We start from the raw sequence: 19,970 nt of genomic DNA, 5'->3' as shown, positions 1-19,970 counted from the left end.
TCACAAAAGATCAGCTTGCATTCAATCTTTTTTCAGGGCAATAGCTCTGGAAATGTTTAGAAACATTTAATTTTGTAGCCACTATTTAAAGCTTTACAGTGTGTCTCTATTGGAAGTGACTTTTAAAAATAAACCCATGCTGAGAAATATCCACAGGAGTAAAATGTAAGACTCTCTTGGTCTCAAATGAAAACTTGATATTTTCTAAGATAATGCGATGCTAATCCATGTCTCTGATATATCCTCCCGAGAACCAAAACAGTTCTTTCTTTCTTTCTTTCTTTCTTTCTTTCTTTCTTTCTTTTTGTCATTACATTGGTTGGAGCATAAAAAACAAATGTAGAATTTTATTTAGAAAAAATATATATTATTAATATTTTATTCTATGACCTTTGTAGAGAATTCAAAAGTTTTTCAAAATGTTATAAATAAATAAAAAACAGATAAGAAAAGACATGTACAGGCGAAAACAATTTTAAATAAATAAATAAATAAATAAATATAAATATATATATATATATATATATATATATATATATATATATATATATATATATATATATATATATATATATTTTTTTTTTTTTTTTTTTTTTTTTTTTTTTTCATGCACTTATCAGTTTCAGGCTGTTTCTTAACCAAACTTTGTACAAAGATGATTCTATGTAATGTAAGATATAACAGAATGATTTAAATTGCTATTATATTCTATGCAATATGTGTGTTAAAATGTCCATAAATTGGCATTCCCATTCTGTACACACATATTGCATGTAATTTGCATATTAATGTGTTCTTGGGGCCAACTATAATGAAAAAAAGAAGTGTTATAATAGGTGTAATAACTTTTCATAAGAATATCTCAGATTTCTTGTTGTGTCTTGGTGTCCTCTACAGAAGACATGAATGTGCATGCTTAGCTGAAGCTTATAGACATTCATTACTTTATCTCAATTTAATTAGTTTTTAGCACCCCCTCTGAACTGTTAAGCCCCCATTAGCACCTCCAACAACAACAACAACAAATCCTGGACTGTTCAGCCACATTTAAAGACCAAAGAGAAAGTGTGTTTATGATCATACCTCTAAAAAGCCCTGAATGTGCTCTGCATGTAGTGTCTCAGAGAAATGCACTGAAATATAACGCACTCCACAGAAGTCTAGGGTCCCAGGAGAATAGAAGTCTACCTCTTTAAACTCCGATGTCACATGCATTTCGTCTGTTGTAGTTTAAGTCAGTCCCTCTGCTGTCGTGTTCGCGGTGGGGCTCAGTTTACACTCGTACCTGCCCGCCCACCGCAGTGGGATGATCCGGGTCTCATCCACGAACCACAGACGCTCCTCCGGTGCTCCGCTCAGAAGCAGTGAACGGAGATTAGCAGCGGCTTTCACACGCGGACACGGATCACGACACACGGTAAGAGCACGCATCATACCACTATGATATCTAATATGCGAGCACAGCACGTTTAACGCGACTTTATTTACACACAGAGTCTCTCTAATCCGAAATCGCGTCATTTTTTTTATAATTTCGTGTCGCGCGAATACACAAATATGCTTGAGTTTTGATCTTCATTAAATATTTTATTATATCATTTTTATAATTTTATAATCGTAGTTAAAATTCAGTTTACGTGTGAATCGGATAGCCTAATTATTATTATATTATTATTTTTATCTTCAGTAAATAATTGTAAATAATCACTGCAGCATTTAGTTAGGTTTATATGGCTATACTGAATATATGGGACAAAGTGCGTGCTGTGTTTTTTATTTTCTTTTCTGTTTTTGTCTATAAAAAGGTTTTTATAGGCTAAATAAAACTGTTTTGAAACTGCGTGAATGTAGCTAGTTTTGTAAGCGAAACGTTTTGGTGCTTTAATAAATTACATAATTGATTAATCTTAATCTAAAATGACTGATTTAAATTTTTTTATGCATATGGGTGATAGTGCCTGTAATAAATTATTTTTCTTATCATTAACTTAATATCATTGTAGTTATATAATATTTTTCAGATGTTTATATATATATATATATATTTCTTTAGTATGAGAGTTTTAAAGGTACACTGTGTAATTCCTGCGCCTCTAGCGGCACTAAAACGAATTGCAATAACAATGACTCCTTGAGGCTGAGCTCCCATACTTTGGTTTACTCGGGTGAATGAAGAGCTTATGATGTACCAGATAATTAATATAGTTCAGTTAAGATACTGAGTTAAAGTCAGCAGCCTATGTAGGTAATATTGACCAAAACATTGCATTTTTCAGATTGGAAATTGTTGATGCATTTTGCATGACCTCAGCTACCATTTACACTAGACTGGGAAATGATGTAAGTTTATTACCTTAAGTTAACACACTGTAAGAGTGGTATATGGTTGGACTGACGTTGTCAGGAAAAGCTTTAGGCATTCAGCAGAATGCGTTTTTGTAAAAACCAATTTTTCACAGAACCAAACTGACACAGTTTTACTACTAATTAAGTATTTTCTCAGTTTGTATGGCTTCAAAGCATGCATTTTCTGGAGATATGTGTAAATGGATTTGGCAATGCATGATACTTCCTGAGTAAATATCTTACTTAGGTTAGATGTCAATCCATGCACTAACTTTCCACCAAGTCAGCAGTATTTTACCAGTCTAAACACTGAAAAACTAGACCAAACGCAGAGATCTCACCTGTCCTTGAAGCATAAGTGAGGTCTCTTCACACTGGTGTATTGTCTTCCAAGCCCCAAAATAAGATAAACACGTGTCTGTGGCGGTGTCATCTCTCTGACGCACCGATGCATGTGAAATGTAAACATTAGCATGATGCTAAGCGCCATGATGCTCCTCGGCAGCCTTTAATGTCACTCTGCATTTGTTTCAAGACGTTGTGGTGTAATCTACTGTCAAACTACAGTAATGTCTTCGCATGTTGCTGAATGCATTTGATTCGGAAGTGAACCCTATATAGGGAACACACATTTTTCCTCCTGTTTCCCAGTGCGTGCTGTTCTTTCAGCTGTGTACTTTCTCCTCGAGTGCAATCACATAAAAAATCATTGCATTTGTAGTGTTAATGTCTGCTGTGTGTTAACAGCATGAAGCTCGGGTTACTAATTAGAGGCTAGGGATTGTCGCTTGTCGCTCCCTATGTAGTCATCTAGTCTTTTTCCCTTCATGATTTATTCACTCAATACAATATTAATATTAAATGGACAAATCCCGGTGCTGTGACACTCAGGGGACGGCTGACAGCTGCGGGAGCGGGTCCATTAATTGTCCTGGGCATCCTTTGTCACGCTCACAAATGCAGAAAGCAATGATTGAGAGTCTGGATTTCACTTTATTTTGGAGTTCAGAAGTACAGAAATGATTCCTTCCCAAATTAAACTCCTGTCATCATGTACTCACCAATCTGAGATACGAAAGAGTAATATATGAGCAATAACTGCTTCCCGTAAATTGAGAAAAGCCTGATAAAAGTAGATTTCTATTTGAATATTTGCATTTATTCATTTAGCAGGAACTTTTATCCATAGCGACTTACACATAGACACACAAGCAGTTCATCTTAATTAAAATGAAAAATGTAAATTGGTCTAAAATAAAATTATTTTATTTAGTTATTTTTTTTCTTTCATATTCATATAGTTATATATATAGAGAGAGTGATAATTTCTTTAAATTATAATTTTTTTAAAAATATTTAATTTTAAATAATTTTTAAATATTTGTTTTGTTAATTTTGTATATTTTTTAATATTCTATTATTTACAATTTAACATTTACATTTACATTTATGCATTTAGATTTTTTCCAAAGGGACTAATACTGCATTCAGTCTATGCATTTTTTTTTTTTTTCTATGTATGTATGCATACATAGATTATAATGAAACAATATATTTATATTGATTTGTTAAGTGTTTTTGTGTGGCAGTTGTTGGATTCAGGTCACAGTGGATAATCAATGCAACATTGCTGGTAGTGTTTTGTGAAAACAGCTTCAGGATTGTTGTGCCACATGACATCTGATGGTTAGACGGGATGACTGGAGGGGTCAGGCGTTCCTCCCCCACCACCCCGTGACCCCTGACCCCTTCCAGAAGTCACGTTTGTTCGAACCCTTGCCGTTAACACTTGTGTCTGCGGTGACCTTAACCACATCACATCTGAGGAAACTAGAGGCTGGTGAATGTGTTGACTGGAGGAATACACTGAACTACTTTATCTCTTGTGTTCCCTGAGACCAGATTAAGATTTAACCTTCCAAATGATCCTGATCTGATCAGCGTTTGAGCAGCTCTTTCTACACACTTTTTCATGGATTCTTAAAAGGCTGCATGTAGATCAGATTACATGCCCAGAATATATTAAATTAGTATTTCACGTCAGAGGCCTTTTATTAGGGAGTGTTTGCATCCGCCAAACCTTTGTTATGGGCACAGTAAATAGACCGGACCCCCTGTGTGAACTTTATATGCTCAGGAAAACCGGCAGATTTAATGTTCTGCAATGTGAACACTTGGATTGGCTTCAGAAATTAATCTTTTATTTAGTCAATCTCCAGCAGTATCCCTATGTATGTTTTTTTTTTTTTATAAGATAATTTAATATAATTTTTTGCATCATTTTATTATTATTATTATTATTTATATATATATATATATATATATATATATATATATATTTTTTTTTTTTTTTTTTTTTTAATATTGTATTATTTATAATTTATGCATTTAGCAGACACTTTTATCCAAAGAGTCTAATACTGCATTCCGGCTACACATTTTATTTTGCATGTAAATAATATTAAATATAAATAAATAAAATATATAAAATTTCTAAATATTTAAATAAAATATATAATATTTATAAATAAATAAAATAAATTTGTATTATTATTTATTAAAATAATTATTTTATTATATATTACATATACAATTTTGGCAACATTTTACATTAAGGTTTCATATATGTATTACATATATTATGTTATGCAGAAGAAAAGTCTTTTCTTTTAAGACAAAGTTGATTTTTACAGCATAATGTCAAGGTTTATTCTGCTTAGACGAAAAGATGAACATGCATAGGCTAGATATATGTATATCAAATAGATATTCCCATGCACATATGCATTATTCCTCAGGAACAGATTTTCTAAACCTCATTCTGGAAAACTCAGCTTACCAGTCATTGCATGCACAAAACCTTTGCATTTTTCGCTCAGGAAAAGCAAGACGTTTCCATGCATCTTTGTGTTTTCCCTTCACTTTAACAGACGTGCACAACCTTTAGCACTTCTCAAGGCAACTCCTTCACTTCCTGTCTGAACTTTACGACTCAGAGCCATGGCTGGATTCCAGCTCTCATGTATGGATTAGATGGAGATGCCAGGTCCACATTCACAGGAGGATATTTGGTTTTACACTGGTGAAATCTATAGCTCCTTTATCAGGCATCTGCAGCGTAAAACAAAAAAAAGTAAACCAAATGAGCTTATGACGTAAGTAATGGAAAAGTAGGGTAAAGTCCACTGATGTGATGTGTGAACGCCTGAACACAACACAACCCTGTAAAGCATGATACCAGTGGAACAACAGGTAGACACATCTATTTAATTTAAACTAAAATCAAAATCAAATCTTTACAAAAAAAAAATGCATATGTGTTATATCAGGCTTTTATGGCTCATATAGTATACTAAAGTGAGAATATGGATTTAAAGATGAGTTTTAGCTCAGAGGTTAATGTAAGGTCATTTTTGTTGTTGTTACAACCACAAATGTACATTTATGCATTTAGCAGATGCTTTTATATATATATATATATATATAATCATATATGGACATTTTTATTAAAATAAACATGTTACATTTAAAGCAACATTGTTACAGTCTTACTTTCAATTCAGTTTAGAGTAAGTTTTTATTTGTTTTACTTTGCTTTTTTATTTACAATAATGAAAACTTTGAAGGGGAATTGTTAAATTTTTAATGAAATTTAAAAAGTTGGTGCTCAAAAGTTTTTTGGTCAATTTTTGCACAACACTTCCCCCCCCCCCCCTCATTTTTTTTTTGCACAATATAATTTCTTGCTTGAATTCTTTGGCTCTCCAAATGAAATGTGTTCCTGATTGCTTTCTGACACTGACCTGAAATCATGCATTTCTGACGACCTGCGAATTTGAACCCATTTACACCTGTGATCAGATCAGCGATGTAATTAAACCCAGATGTAAACGGTGCCCAGTTGTCTAGAGTGGACGCCCATCCAGTCTGAATGACAATAGACACCCATCAGGTCAGTTAAGTGTCCACCTCATAATTTGGAGAGGGTTTGGGGGGTCGCTCGTGACCCTCCTGTGGCCCGTCCAGACCCCGCACATCAACTACATAATGGCACTCAACTAAATGGCACCTCAGTGTTTGTGTCTGGTGAGTTTATTGTCACGTGTTGTCTTTCTCTCTAATGCGTCAGTCTCTTATCTCTACAGCCAGAGGCCTCTATTGTCTGCGCCGATAAATAATGCAGGAGCTGGTCTGTGATGGATGTTTTATATCGGAGTTTTTATGTAATTGTGCTGTTCAGACTGGGTGGGACACACACATTCTGCTTTGTTTGCGGGTGCTTTTGGATTTTTTTAATTAAATTAAATTAAAAAGAATATGTATTTTTGAAATTGTTACATTTAAAAAAAAATTTAAATAAATATTTTTGCATAGAATTGTTTCTGTTGTTGTCTAAACCAAGCAGTGAAGTATTTTGATCTTTGGAATAAAATAAAAATCTTAAAACCATTTTAATATTTATCCCAAAGGAAAAAAATATTGGTCTTCATAATAAAAAAATAAAATATTAGGTTAAACCTAATAATGTAACTTTAGCCTACTTATTTTCCAATTAAATATCCTGAAATTCATGGATAATGTTTCATGAACTAGGGCTGAAATAAATTTTTCAACAACGATTTTGACTTTCAAGTATGAAATCAAGATAGAATTGAGATTAAACTATTATTATTCATCTAATAAATTATTAAATAATACGTTAATAAGTTCTAATGTCTAAAAAGTTATGAAAATATTACTAAAATAAGTTTATTATTATTTTTTATTTAATGACTGTATTAATTCATATTAAATGATAAATCATATATTAAATTATAATATGTAAATAGTTTACAATTAAATAATTGTTAAAATCTAATTTTAACGTTATTATATTTTATGTTACATATTTTTTAACTTTTAAATAATTTTCTCTTTTTTTCAGTTGAGTAAAAGTTCAAGGAAACCCACTATTAAAAACAAAATTTATTTAAAATTCAATAAATTCATGATGTTTTTAAAATTGCTGAGTAATCATATTAAATAATTGTCATCTCAAAATAACCACGATTATGTATTTATTTATATTTAATCGAGCAGCAGTATCACGAACGTCATTTAAGGTTTGGTGTTGCAATAAATGTTACAAAGAACACTTTGAAATAACGTATGCTGCGACTTTAAACCTCTTTTTTTGGTCGTTTTTCTACTTAGCTTTCATTGCTTTAGATGCAGCTTGACAGAAAACATCTGTTTTCTCATTGGCCTTGTTGGACGGCTGTTATATCTTCCCCTGCAGGCAGACGGTCGGCCACCAACTTCACTGAGACACAAAGAAATACCAACCAGCATGAAAGCCAGTGAGATGAGAGGAGGCTGGATTAGCAGGGGTTAATTACAAGCCCTCAAGAGCGGTGCAGCTCAGCCTTCAAAAGAGAGAGGAGCACAGACACTAACTTGCCTCTTTAAAGCCAATGAGAGTTATACAGCCCATTGTAAAAGAGCAAATGCTTTGGGTTGTGCTGTGAACGTGTGAAGTAACTGTACAGTGATGAAACCTGGAGCTGTAATGTTTTGATCTTCGGTAGATCAATGCCAAACGGAAACGTTACTCCTTTAAAAATCTTTTAAAATGTTTAAAATCTTGATTTATTTCCATGTTTTTAGTGTAGTGTCACACTTTATATTTTAGATGAGTCATGAGCTTGCAAATTAAATGTCAAGTTCATTGATGTGGTTCTTTTGAATGAATCAATTGAACCGATTCAGAATGAATCAAATCACAGGAGTCATCTGTGTGAATCAGTCAATTGCATTATTGAATCAACTCAAATGCACACCATTTATACTACAAACCCGCAAAATAATTTAGTTATTAGTGGCTTTTTTTACCTAGTTATTATTTAATGTTTACTTTATTATTTAAACAGTTGTTCGGCTCAGTTTCGGAGAAGCTTGTTTTTTTCTATCAGTGAGTGAATCTCTAATTCAAGCCTCTGCTTGGCTTTTATTAGCCCTATCTCTGTCCGAAACACAGTGACCCAGCATTCAAATAGCTTTTACACTGGTTTGGAAAGATCTATATTAGTGAGGTAATACATTTGCAAGCCAATAATAGCCTTGAGTGCATAGTGATTATTATTAGACAAGGCTAAAAATAATAATGTGTGCTTATTATGAAACATACTACTGTGTCATAGTTTGTGCATCATATTTCGATTACATTGCCATGACACGTTATCCTGAAGATTAAGGTAATATGCAACTCAAATTGTAGTAGATACTAATAGATGCACCACATTATTAATGGCTAATAGAGTTGGGAAATATATTTAATATTCGCAATGTATCGCACAAACTCTTGTAACTTGTAGGGTTTGTTTTAATAGTGTTTGAATAGTTTCTCTGGTTTAAACGTCAATAGCAAAAACAGTGTTAGGGTTAAGTCTGTTAAAAGTAGAATTTTTTAATGAATGGATACAAAACTTTGATTCAGCTTTTCATTTGCATTACTAAAATATCACTAAAAACATGTTTACGGGAGACCCTACAAGTCTTTTTTAATGTATTATAATCTTTTACTAAATACAAATATTTGTTTTTTATTATGCATTGCATAAAAATGAAAAAAAAAAAAGTTCTTCCTTTAGAAGTTTGAGTCTTTTTGGCTGGTGGTTCATTAAATAAAAACCAATTCAGATCAAATGTGTATTTTAAATATCATCAAACTAGAAGGCTGAAAAGTTTGTCTCTTTTAAGCTGAATTGCTAAGCAAGTGGTGTTTTCTGAGTTTGGACCCCCTATCCCTTACGAAAGGAAAATATATTTACCAATATATTTCTTAAAATATATTGTAATATATTATTTTCCCTTTTTATTTTTTTATATTTTATATATTTGAATACATTTAATAATATATTGATGATAAATATATTATATAATATATTGCAAAATATACAAATGATTGCCGCTTTGAATATATTGCAATAGAATATATGCAAAAGAATATATGCCTAATATATTACATGATATTTTCCAATATACTGAAATATATTTTTGTTTCATAAGGGGTTGCACACTTCTTTTCTGAAAGTCCCTTAATTCAGATCTCATGCTCAACACCTGTTCAGAATTCTTTCCCGGAACTTTCCCAAACAAGCGCTGCTTTTCCCGGACTGTCTAACATCTGGAAAATGTTGCAGTTCCTCTTTCGACTGGATTTATAGTGAAGGGTTTCATAGAGGGGGTGGAGGTACATGAGAGGTGCTGTAGTTATACGCTAGAAAGTCATCTTAAATAAGTGCGTGGGGGTCTCTTATGTCAGGGATTTTTTGCTCCTTCAGATTTCTCTTTGTAGTTTTTTATTTAGTCTGAAAATTGAGAAAACTAGAGCTTGGGATTTAGCAGCACACACCTGTTTTTAGTTGCGGTAAATTGCTGCTCTTCATAGTGAAACTGGCAAACAAACCACAGTCCTGCAGTTATTATCCCATTTACTAGGTCACAGGGACATATTCACTTGAAAATGCTGTGTGTTGATGTCTTTTTTCCTGCGAGGGAGTACAGAAAAAGCACTTTGATGCGTCATGTTTCGAATGTCTTTCCTTTCAGAATCAACCATGCAGGCAAAATAGTTTTAAGCTACAATTCTTGCTTTGTAATCATATTCTTTGAGTTGTTAATGCTGTTGTACTAAAACCATGCAGAGTTGTAAAAGCCAAAATGAAATGCATTAAATAGTCTTAAGTCTTAAAGGAATGTTTTTTATAAGCTGATATTGGGGTCTTTAAAATATGGACGCAGTCATGCATTATTTAGCAAAGCCCTTAAGGAATGCAAATGTGGCGTGTGGGTTAAGCTAATGCTGATGGTGAAGGTCATTACCTCTGCAGTCTGAATGCACATGCTCACAGTTTCCCATAATAGACTTTCTAAATGCATCTGCGGGTAAATGGGCAAAATTCCATTTGCGACATTCAACATCAATCCAGACTTCGCAGTGTATGTCATGTATTGAGCATATTCACTCAGAGCTAATTTGTACGAGTGAACTGTTATTTAGGACTAGTTCAATAGACGAGCACTGTAAAGTCAACTCAATCCATGCATAAGCTAATGGCACTGCCAGTGGCCCCAGAAATTAATTTCTGCCAACTCCATCGGCTCACAAAAAGCTACAGGGACTTCTGTTCACACTGCCATATGGCCTACACCTTGGGAGTTCGGATCTCCCTTGAGAAATGCTGAAAAGACTTAACTTTGTCTCTACCGTTTTTGTTTCCACAGGTCTCCAGGTATAGCAGGAGAAGGACTGGACCTCTGTCTATCAAACTCTAAAGTGTCCGGTTCCAGCATAGGTCAACTCAACCATAACCCCGCAGGACAATAGGAGCCTAACCCAGAGACCTTAGACGGATATCAAAAAGCGAATAACCGAGCTCATTAGCTCTCTTCCCCCAAGACCAGCTTCTCTGAAACGTTCAACAGAAAGGAAGTTAAAAAAGAACCAAACAAGAAAGAAAAAATGCACTGGCAGCTATTTCTGATGCTTTGTGGTGAAGAGAACATCTCATTTGGGATTTGAGGATTGCTGGAAAAAGATTTCCCCATGCCCTGCCCGTTTATCCAAATGCCTGCATAAACATTGCATGGAGATATCGATTCGTCCCGTTTCCGAAAGAACCCAGTAGAGAAGAGACTAAGTATTGCAAATCCCAACAACCGGTCTGTTGCTTTATCCTCACAAGAATGCATAAAAATCTATATTCATAGAGGTCCTATAAATGGATCCCTAAAAGCATCTATATTCAGAGACACGTCAGCTCTCGAAGAAGCATCAGACCGGTGGTTTGACCTCCAGAGCATTTCCTTCTCTTTATAGAGCAAGGCAGCTGCTTCGTCCGTTTTATTTAGATGCTTTTCCCCAAAATGAAGCCTTTAACTCCCATTGGTTCACCTTCTCCGCTGCGGCTCCTGAACAAGGGGCCTGAGTACCTCCGCAGGCAGATGGATGCCGGAAGCAGGGGTCATTCCGTCAGTGCCGTAGAGCGTCTGGAAGCCGACAAGGCAAAGTATGTCAAGAGTCAACAGGTCATCAACACGAAGCAGGAGCCTGCGTTAGTGCCCTGTGCGACCCCTCCACCGGTGCCCCGTCGCAACTTTACCGTATCCACTCCTTCAACACCCGTTCTCCCACCTCGAAATAAAACGATGTCTTTCTCTGCACCGCTGTTCTCCAGGGATGAAAATGAGGACGATTCCAGGAAAGAGAACTGTCGGAATGAATCCGACTTAGATCGCAACACTGCAAACAAGCCTCCCATACCTTCTCCAAGAACTCCAACCATTGCTCCGTTAGTCGCCCCGCGTAGCGCCCCAATAATGCGCAGGAACAACGGCAAGCGCCTGCTGCGTCCAGACTCCCTGGTCATTTACAGACAGAAGAAAGATTGCAAGAGTCCCAGTGGCGGTGGTGAAAATACAAGCGGCAGCTTAGAGGTCAAGGGATACAGCTTTGTACGACGGCTCTTCCAGGGATCCATGCGCGAAAAGAGCGGTGGTAACGAGACTCAGAAAATGGTGATAAACGAGGAGAAGGCTTCTTCATCTCGAGACGGGGATTCAAGAATGTCCTGGTCGAATGACAAAGACACTGTCGATGGTGGGAACGAGACTAGACGATCGAGCAAATCAGATCGAGAGCATTCAACGCCCGAGATGCAATATAACAACACTGGCTTTCAGGAGAACCAATTAAAGAACTGCATGATCAACAGTTTACGAAACAGCACGGGGAATCCCAACAATAACGAAATGGACCCATGGAAGCCAGTCTTTCCTCAGATGCGATCCGATATAAAACGCTCCAAGTCAGAATTGCGACTACGCTGCTCGCTAGCCATGTCCGAGCAGGAACGCTTCTTCGACTACTGTGGATTGGACCTGGATATGGTGGAAAGGCTCGGACCGGAGAACTTTCTAACTGGGGCCAGTTCAGTTGACACGCTTTCGTTGCTACTGAGGAGCATCGGAGGCGGCGGCGGCGGCGGCTCGGAGCCCAGCGAGTTTTCCCGACACTCCGGTGATGGGCTTTTCCAGGAGGAGCTTGCAGAACAGATCCCTACAGGTGTGTCCATTATCGAGAGAAATGCACGGGTCATAAAGTGGCTCTACAGTTGCAGGAACGCAGCTCAGGAGGGTCCTAAAGAGTCTACTGTTTGATTATGATGCTAACTAAACCCAAGACTTCACGGAGCCGTGTTCCAATCTGGGAAACTATGCTGTATTTATTTTACATGAGAGTATTTAAGAAATTATTTGGCTTATCACAGCCAGTACGAGGACATTCGTGTTATTTTGTGTAAGTCACACATGAAGCTGCGAACCGACACTTCCTTTCATGACCTACTCTGTGGCTTTGTCATAATCGCCCCCTATACCCTCATTCACTATTTACAAACTCACATTACTGATATAGTTTACTCGAAAGAGTAAATGAAAACAAAAGAGTGAATTCGGACACTGAATATAGCTGTGGACTCCAACTTCTGTAAAGACTCGGAAATTAATTCGCTGCATTTCTCACATTGCATGGCTATTCTGTAGCGGTCTATACACTCATTATTGTGGTGCATTATGGGATTGAATGAGTGTGTTTAATAATGTCAGACTAGTGCACTATAGAGTATAGGGGGCGATAATGACGTAATGAAATAATGAAACCTCCTATTCTCTGTAAATTTTTCCGTCTTGTTAAACCAGTTCAGAAATTTGTATTATTTTTTGAGCATAACTTGAAGAACGTATGAATCATTTTACATTGAAAACCACTAAGCTTTTCTCTGGGGCTGGGAAACCGATGCATGAGTGTTAAATGAACCATGTGTACCTCATTTCCCAACTGTCCCAGTTTAGTTTGTGTGTTGCCTTTTTTTCTTTTTTTTCTGAAACGCTGGCGTTGAATCAAACACACAGAGGACCCCTGTGGGGATATTAATGCACTGAATTGGAGAAAGTGAAAGAGTGAGAGCTATATATATTGTTATGAAACATATTTTTAACACTGAGTGTATGCAAAGAAGTATGGCCTTAAAACAACCTGATTTTGAGTTTCTTTAACCTATGCCAAAGAAATGTGCTGCATACTGATGATCAATAAGCTCCAAACCCTATCGAGCCGCCTTGAGAGAATGATGTGCACAGAGTTTGACATTAGCATGTTGCTAAGCTAATAACTTGGAAAATATATTGGGTGAAATTGCATATTATTATTAATATTTTTCCAGTAAAGAACATATTTCTAATCGACACATTTTCCATTGTTTTTTTTATAAAAAATTATATGTGCTAATTCAATTTTGTCCAAAACTCTGAGTTGTACAAGTTATTGTAACTTTGCTCTAAATATTGCATCCAAATATTAATTTCTGAAGTGGACCAAAAATAAAATTGTAAGACTAAGTCATTGAAAAAACAATAATCTTGGTAGCCACCTACTTGAGGGGGGTGGGGAAGGTGGGTCAGCATATGCTAAAATGCTAATATGCTAATAGATATGTTTTGAAACATGGCTGCTGGTTTGAGCTGGTTTAACCTTGTCCTAAGCTGTTCCTAAAAAAATAAACAGCTACTGCTCAGGACCAGCTTATGACCAGCACTTAACCAACTTAAACCAGCTCAAACCATCAAACATGTTTCAAAACATAGCAATTGCCGTTTTTCAACAGGGTTGGGTTTGGAACAATTTTGTCCCCAGATATCTTTTACCAGTAACCTAAGCATGCAAATAGCTTGATTTCATTCCCTTGTGCATCAATGGGTGTTACTTTGATTACGTTGTTGATAAATTATGGATGTTTGCACATTTTTTCTCAATGCAAATGACAGTTCGTGTGGCGGAGCATTGTTCAGTATGCACTTGATCAAGATGTTTCTGTGCTTAACTCACAAAAGTTCAGTAGGAAGTAGGAAGACGTAACAGCTAGAGATCTGCTGGGTGGACACACACTCCCAGTTTGGGAGACGCTGATGTGTTTTCATATTGAAGGAGACCTTTGAAGCTCCTCCCGTCTGAATGCAATCAATCAATCAGACACTGATTCTCCTTTGTCGTAAAGAAACTCTCCCGGTCTGAGAAAGAACTGTAATATCTCTTCTTTCAAACCTTTTCATCCCCAACATCCAAGATGCATACAGTCTTCCAGAGCACCCGAAATCTCTCTCTTGCATGTTTACAGTCAATCCGTATATGTTTCTATAAAGAATTTAGATTTCCACCCAAAGATTTATTACAGAGAATATCCTAATAAAATCCTATTTCTGAAAAACTGTTTCCATTTGTGTTTTGTTTGAATATCACATAGATAGCTATATGCAAAAAAAAAAAAAAAAAAAAAAAAGTGGGGGGCTTTTGAATATTTTTGTGGAAATCAGGATAAATTGGAAAGTTATTCAGCAAGGATGCATCATATTAAATAAAAGTGACAGTAAAGACATTAATAATGTAAAAAAAATAAAAATAAAATCTTACTCAAATAATTGCAGTTCTTTTGTACTTTTTATTCATCAAAGAATCCTGAAAAATAAAATGCATGAAAAAGTTTCCAGAAAAATCCTTACACACACAAAAAAAACATTAAGAAAAAAAGTTTTCAACATTGATAACAATAAAATGATGCTGAAAATACAGTTACGCATCATAGTATTTTACTATATATTACAATAGAAAACAGTTCTTTTAAATTGATAATAATAATAATATTTAATAATATTCTGAAATATTAATTTTTTAAATGAATAACATTTCACAACTGTTTTTTACTTTTTTTTTTTTATCAAATAAATCTGGCCTTTGTGACCAGAGGAATTTCCCAAACCAGGTAAGTGTTGAAGGTGTGGAAACTCTATAGATGATGTCATTAGAAATAAAAAAATGATTGCACGTTTCAACTGTGACGCTATAAATCTAAATACTGAGTGAGCGCTGCATGCCGGCACAGAGCTGATGATTACACACTCGTCAGTCTTAGATTTCTTTCTAGTCTTCAGTGTTGTTAGAAAACACTCAACTCGGTCGCTTAATAAAATTTGTGCAAAATGGAAAGCAAATTAACTAACTGGTTGTTGGTGAAAGTCTGAGTGCAGGGAAATCCTACCATTTTCTCTCTCATTTCAACACATTCACTCAAGGGCCTGTTATTCTGAAAGCATGTACACAACATGGAAAGCACTTCGGTCAAATGCAACAGCACACCTCAAATACTTTCACAATGAAATGTATTTACATGTGAAACAGGATATTCAATATGACAAAGAGAGGGCGGGACTTGGTTTGATCAAACAGGATTTGATTGGGTGGTCAAAAATGGACATTACATACCAGAGTGGATTCATGCGTTAGGAAGAAAAGGGTTAAAAAAATAAGATAAAAGTTTTTTTTTTTTTTTTTTTTTACTTTTTTTCTATTCTTTGGAAAAATACACCTGTAGATTGTGTACTGTTAGTCCTAAAAATTAAATTTGAAAAAAAAAAGAAAAAAAAAAGTTTTTTTTATGTTTTATTTTGCAAGGATACATTAAATTGATAAAAATGTCAGTAAAGACATTTATATTTCAGATGCATGCTATTCTTTAAAACGTTTTAATCATAAAACAGAGATGAAAAAAGGTTTATAAAAATATATTTCAAATATTATATATATATATATATATATATATATATATATATATATATATATATATATATATAATCAAATATGTCTCATGAAATTATAAAATGTAACCACATTTAACTTAAGTAATCTTTTTTTTTTTTAAGCTAATGATACATATGATAGGTAAAAATTGATACCCTGAATGCATTATAAGTCGCTTTGGATAAAAGCGTCTGCTAAATGCATTAATTTAATTTAATTCAATTTTTAATTTAATTTAATTTAATTTAATTTAATTTAATTTAATTTAATTTAATTTAATTTAATTTAATTTAATTTAATTTAATTTACAAGCTGTAATGCTAAATTAATGAGTATAACAGAACCGCATGATCCACTATTTCACATTATCAGAAATACAGTATCATTCAAAAGATTGAGATCAGTATTGATTTTTTTTAAACAAAATCAATACTTTTATTCTTCAAGCATGCATTAAATTAATAAAAGGTGACAGTAAAGTCATGTATAATGTTACTAAAGATTTCTATTTTAAATAGATGCTGTTCTTCTGAACTCTCTGTTCATCAAAAAATCCTGAAAAATAAGATGTAGCAAAGTCTCCACAAAAATATGAAGCAGCACGATTGTTTTCAACACTGGTAAAAATCAGAAATGTTTCTTGAGCAGCATATTTTCATGATTTCTGAAGATCACGTGACACTGAAGACTGGAAGAATGATGCTGAAAATACAGCGGAGCATCACAGTATTTCACAATATAGAATAGAAAAACTGTTGGTGTTATTTTGTGGTTCTGCTCAGGTTCCCCTCTTCCTCTTCTCCTCTCTTCAGACACATATGTGAATGAAACAGTTCTCTTCCTGACGATCAAACGCTGTGACCTGCTGTGACATCCTGTTTTTGGCACTGTCCATAGTTTTTTCCCACGTTTGCTTATCAAACCGCTCCTCTCCTCCCACAGCTGCTCCGGCGTGGACGGCCCAGAGATCATGTTTGTAATCCTTGTCTCGGTCCTACACAAATTTATCTCCAAGTGTGATGTCAGGATTCACAGACTGACTCAGCCCTTCTTTTTAAAGACTGAAATGTGCATGTATTTAAGTAGATATAAGAATAAAAAAAACCTTTCTGCAAAAGTGAGCATCCACTTTTTCGGTGTTGGTTCTGATGCATTTTTTCCCTCCATTTTAATTTAAAATAAAGTCTTAATCAACCAGCTACGAGGAGAATCACATTCCATTTACAATGTTTATATATTACAATTAAAATTTAATATATAATATATAACACATATATATATTACAGAAAATCTCAAATTAGAAACTAATTAAATATTAATAAACTTAATAAACTAATAAACTAAATTAATAAAAACTAAATTAATAAACACTATATTTAATTTATATATAATTTTCAGTAGTCATTACTCCAGTTATATTTATTAATTTATTTAATTTATTATTTATTATATATATTTATATATATATTGTCATTTTAAGTTTTTGTTATTTTTTTTAAAATGTGTCTATAGCTTTTTTCATTTTTATTTCCTTGTCAAATAAAATGGTTTTTGCATATTTAATTAAAAAAAATTGTGTGTGTGTGTGTGTGTGTTATGTAATTAAATATAACAAACCTAATATATAAACAAACTACATATCCCAATAAAGCATTGTTAATGATGGAATCAAAATTTAATTTTAGCACAATATAATACTATTATAATAATAATGATATATTTAATGTTTAATTGCAAAATATTATAATATAAGTAAATTACAACCACCAACTTGTGGCGTCTACAGAACTCAATTTTAAGCATGCAATTGCTAAAAAAATTTGAATGTTTCTTTAATGTTTACCAAGAAAATGAAATAATTCATTTTCAAAGCAAAGATAGAAGAAATGAACTCAAAGAACTAAAGTAGAGGAAAATATAGATTTGCATTTCCTGAAGGAAACAACAAAAGAGCAGTGCTGACATTTTGGGTAAGTGTAGGTTTGCGTCTGGGTGGTCTTGTAAGCGCCGTAAAAGCGCAATTATACAGTCTGAGGCGCATTTATCAGACAAAGAGCACTACACACATCTGAACTCTGTCTGAAAAGCCTGCTGGGTTTGTAAAGACAAAGCGTGCCAAGATTTCCACTCTCATTGTGCCTCGGTGGTATAATGAGACTCTGTTCACAATCGCTCGTGCACCGTGAGGGAATGAACATCAGGGATGTGAAGTGTGGCAAATCTGGCCTAATTCTCCAGGGCTAGATGCTTTAATATGCCAGAGCTGCGCACGAGTCAGAATGATCTGTCCCTCCATCTGTGTTAACAGACGGGATGGAGAAGAGACCTAAAATAAATCAAATGAAAATAATGCATGATCATGGGGTTGCAGGAAGCCTGGGGGAAGACATTTAGACATGCAAATGAAACAATTAGACCTTAAAATAGAGAAAACATCTTTAGACAGGAAACAAGAGTGACATTTCACTTTTGTCCTGGACACAATATAACATTGAGTTAACATCAGATTCAAGACCTTAATGTCTATGAATAATATACTTTAATATATACACCACGGCTAAATCATTTTGTTTTCTTCTGCTCACCAAGGCTGTATTATTTGACTAAAAATACAGCAAATATTGTGAAATATTATTACAATTTAAAATAAATGATATCAATTGTAATAAGTTTTAAAATGTAATTTATTCCAGTGATGTAAAGCTGTATTTTCAGCATCATTTCTCCAGTCTTCAGTGTCACATGATATTCAGAAATCATTTTAATATGATGATTTACTGCTCGAGAAACATTTCTGATTATTATAAAATAGATTTAAAATAGTGAAAAAAAGTGAAATAATATTATTAATTAAAATAGCTGTTTTCTATGTGTATATATTGTAAACTATAATTTATTTCTGTGTTGCACAGATGAATTTTCAGCATCATTCCTCCAGTCTTCAGTGTCACATGATCTTCAGAAATCATTCTGATATGCTGATTTGCTGCTCAAAAAGCATTTCTGATTATTATTACAGTAATAATATAAAAACAGTTGTGCTGCTCAAATAGATCTAAAATATGGGAAAAAAGTGAAATATTATTATTAATTAAAATAGCTGTTTTCTATGTGCATATATTCTAAGATGTAATTTATTCCTGTGATCAAAGCTGAATTAAAAACTGAAAGCTGAAAGAAACATTCAGAGTATTTTATTATGTTGGAAACAGCTGTACTGCTTCACATTTTTGTGGAAACTGTTATTTGTTTATAGAAAGTTAACATTTATTTGAAACTGAACATTATATACAATAACTGGTGAATTGTAATCTAAAATATTGATATTATATATGCAAAAATCAGTATGAAAATAAGTTACTAATATCATGGCAACCTCTGCACGTGTGCGAAAGCTTCACGACTTACTTTCATGGGCTTTGGAAACCTAAAACTACAGGGGGTTTCTGGGAGGGTCTGTTTCGGTGCAGGAGAAGATCTGATGGCAGCAGAAGGTCATCAATCAGACGACAGGCCTTTTCACTTCAGTCTCTGAGGCGTAACCTCACTTCTGTGGGTCAGAGAGAGAGAGAGAGAGAGACAGAGAGAGAGAGAGAGAGAGAGAGAGAGAGAGAGAGAGAGAGAGAGAGAGAGAGAGAGAGAGACAGAGACAGAGAGAGAGAGAGGCTGGGAACAGGACATGTGAATTAGGGCTCTTCTTAATGACCTCCTGACCTCTGGGCAGACCTGAGAATGAAGGTAAAAAAAAAAAAAATCACAGAAAAATCTGACAAAAGGTTTTATACTTGAATTTTTATGGCTCCCAATATCATATTTTTAGACAATCTGTAAAAAAAAAAAATATCACAATAAGATGGTAATCAGTTAATTTATTCTTCTTTTTTACATTTATAATGAATTATTATTTATTAAAGTTGTTGTCTTTAACACTCAGCGTTTCAATATTTAAAAA

The 19,970-nt window shown here is 34.2% G+C and overlaps 1 protein-coding gene across 1 annotated transcript; it reads left to right on the top strand.

The window, feature by feature from the left end:
• Positions 1 to 928: 928 nt before the first annotated feature.
• Positions 929 to 14,645, top strand: LOC113059461 (protein FAM110B-like). Its single transcript, XM_026227994.1, has 2 exons — positions 929 to 1,417; positions 10,612 to 14,645. The coding sequence occupies exon 2, from the start codon at positions 11,239 to 11,241 to the stop codon at positions 12,544 to 12,546; it is 1,308 nt and encodes a 435-aa protein (XP_026083779.1). The 5' UTR covers positions 929 to 1,417; positions 10,612 to 11,238; the 3' UTR covers positions 12,547 to 14,645.
• Positions 14,646 to 19,970: the final 5,325 nt, after the last annotated feature.

This window comes from Carassius auratus, chromosome 41 (assembly GCF_003368295.1).
Source record: "Carassius auratus strain Wakin chromosome 41, ASM336829v1, whole genome shotgun sequence".
NCBI classification, from domain to species: domain Eukaryota; kingdom Metazoa; phylum Chordata; class Actinopteri; order Cypriniformes; family Cyprinidae; genus Carassius; species Carassius auratus.
Note: the sequence above shows the minus strand (reverse complement) of the source record. Positions and strands in the feature narration are given on the sequence as shown.